Source organism: Propithecus coquereli, unplaced genomic scaffold, assembly GCF_000956105.1.
Source record: "Propithecus coquereli isolate 6110/MARCELLA unplaced genomic scaffold, Pcoq_1.0 Scaffold85, whole genome shotgun sequence".
NCBI lineage: Eukaryota > Metazoa > Chordata > Mammalia > Primates > Indriidae > Propithecus > Propithecus coquereli.
The window spans coordinates 1,150,470-1,152,199 of NW_012154729.1; the positions used below are offsets into that span (position 1 = coordinate 1,150,470).

At 32.2% G+C, this 1,730-nt stretch overlaps 1 protein-coding gene across 1 annotated transcript in view; it reads left to right on the top strand.

The window, feature by feature from the left end:
- Positions 1-1,730, top strand: part of UHRF1BP1L (UHRF1 binding protein 1-like) — a 158,260-nt gene that overhangs the window by 148,832 nt on the left and 7,698 nt on the right. Inside the window, exon 12 of the mRNA XM_012663986.1 lies at positions 1,119-1,428. Within this exon, the coding sequence (XP_012519440.1) occupies positions 1,119-1,428 (310 nt within the window). The remainder of the gene's footprint in view (positions 1-1,118; positions 1,429-1,730) is intronic.

The following is a 1,730-nucleotide window of genomic DNA, read 5'->3' on the forward strand; positions in this document are numbered from 1 at the left end:
AATTCTGTACCTGAAATAAAAGTTTTAAAAACAGCTCTCTATGTTGAGTTGTGAATGGAGGCCTGTTGACACCCATACTGGGGGGAAATAAAATAAAATGTCTTTCTATTACAAATTTAATTAGCCGGGGTCTTCTTATGAGGACCCATGGGATAAAAAACTTTCATATCTCAGAAATAGAAACAGCTTTGCCTTTCCAGAACAGCTAGTTTGTTTCTAATCTTACTGGTTCTGTGAAGGTGAAACTGGTTGTAGTTTTCTAATTTTTGCTAGGAAGCTCATTTTTGGTCTACCTTTGGCACGGGAGTTTAAATAATGTATTTTGGGCTATCAACCTTACCATATACCTTTTCCTTTTCTCTTCCATCCTTTTTTCCTTGTTTACTTATTTTTTATTAGATTATACCATGAGCATATTGCCTCTCATTCATTTTGGAACTAGGTAGCATAAAAAAGCAAAATAGTCACCATGAGTGTCAGTTTACAAGTAATTTATTTCAGGGATTATATATTCTATGGGAGCTTTATTGAAATTTTAAAATTTGTTTTTAAATTTGTATATTTATATCTCTGCAAGCCGTCTATAATTATTTTTTGGAACAAGGCCAAGGCATAAATGTAATTATATGTGTGTTTCTGTTTTTGTGATACATACATACACGTATATTTCCTTTATTATAATTTCAGTCGTCTAATAGAAGCATTTTAATGAGGTCTTCTTTATTTATTTTTTCATTATTTAAGAACTCAATTGAATGAGGAAGGTGTAAAACCTCAGGCTTAAGGGAAATGGCTTAAGGGTCACTTTAATGCCATGACAGTCACCATTCAAACGTATAGACAGGTACACACTAAAACACACTCTAAGTACCTGGGATAGGTATATCAGAGTTACGACATGTTTTTTCCTATTACCAAAAAATAGAAAATATAGGGAGGTCAACATTATTATAGTAAAAAGTTATCCAAACAAGTTGAAATTAGAATGTGTATTTATATTGTATACATACTATAGAATATTATTTAGAATATCATTCAAACTAAGGGTAAATATTAAAACTATTTTGTCTATCATTGCTTTAATGTACAAAATCACAATATCCTTTTAATGACAATAGTGATATTTTTCAGGAGCTCCAAAAAGTTATCATTTTCATATGCTCATTTTCCTTAGGTTCGGATCAGAAAACTGTAATTCATTGCACATCTTCTCCTGAGATTTCTCTGAGGTTTGTAAGTGGGCCTGGTGCTTCAGTACACTCGTTGCTTGCAGAAAAAAATGGATTCCTGCAATGCCATATAGAAAACTTCAGCACTGAGTTTCTTGTATCTTCTCTTATGAATATTCAACATTTTTTGGAAGATGAAACTGTTGCAACAGTAATGCCAATGAAGATACAAGTTTCTAACACAAAAATAAATTTAAAAGTATGTTAATAAATACTTTTATATCTTCCTTTTATAAATGTACACTTTGCATATCTGGATTTTTATTCATGCCTAAGAATATGCCTTCTTTATAATATATATTCTCTCTCTATATATAACATATACATAAGCATTTATTAAAATGAATGTTGGTCTTTGGGTTGAATGATGTAGAGATCCTTCTTAGAAATTAGAACATATGGCCAGGAGCAGTGGCTTACGCCTGAAATCCCAGCACTTTGGGGAGGCCGAGGTGGAAGGATCTGTTTAGGCCAAGAGTTCGAGACCAATATGGGCAACAT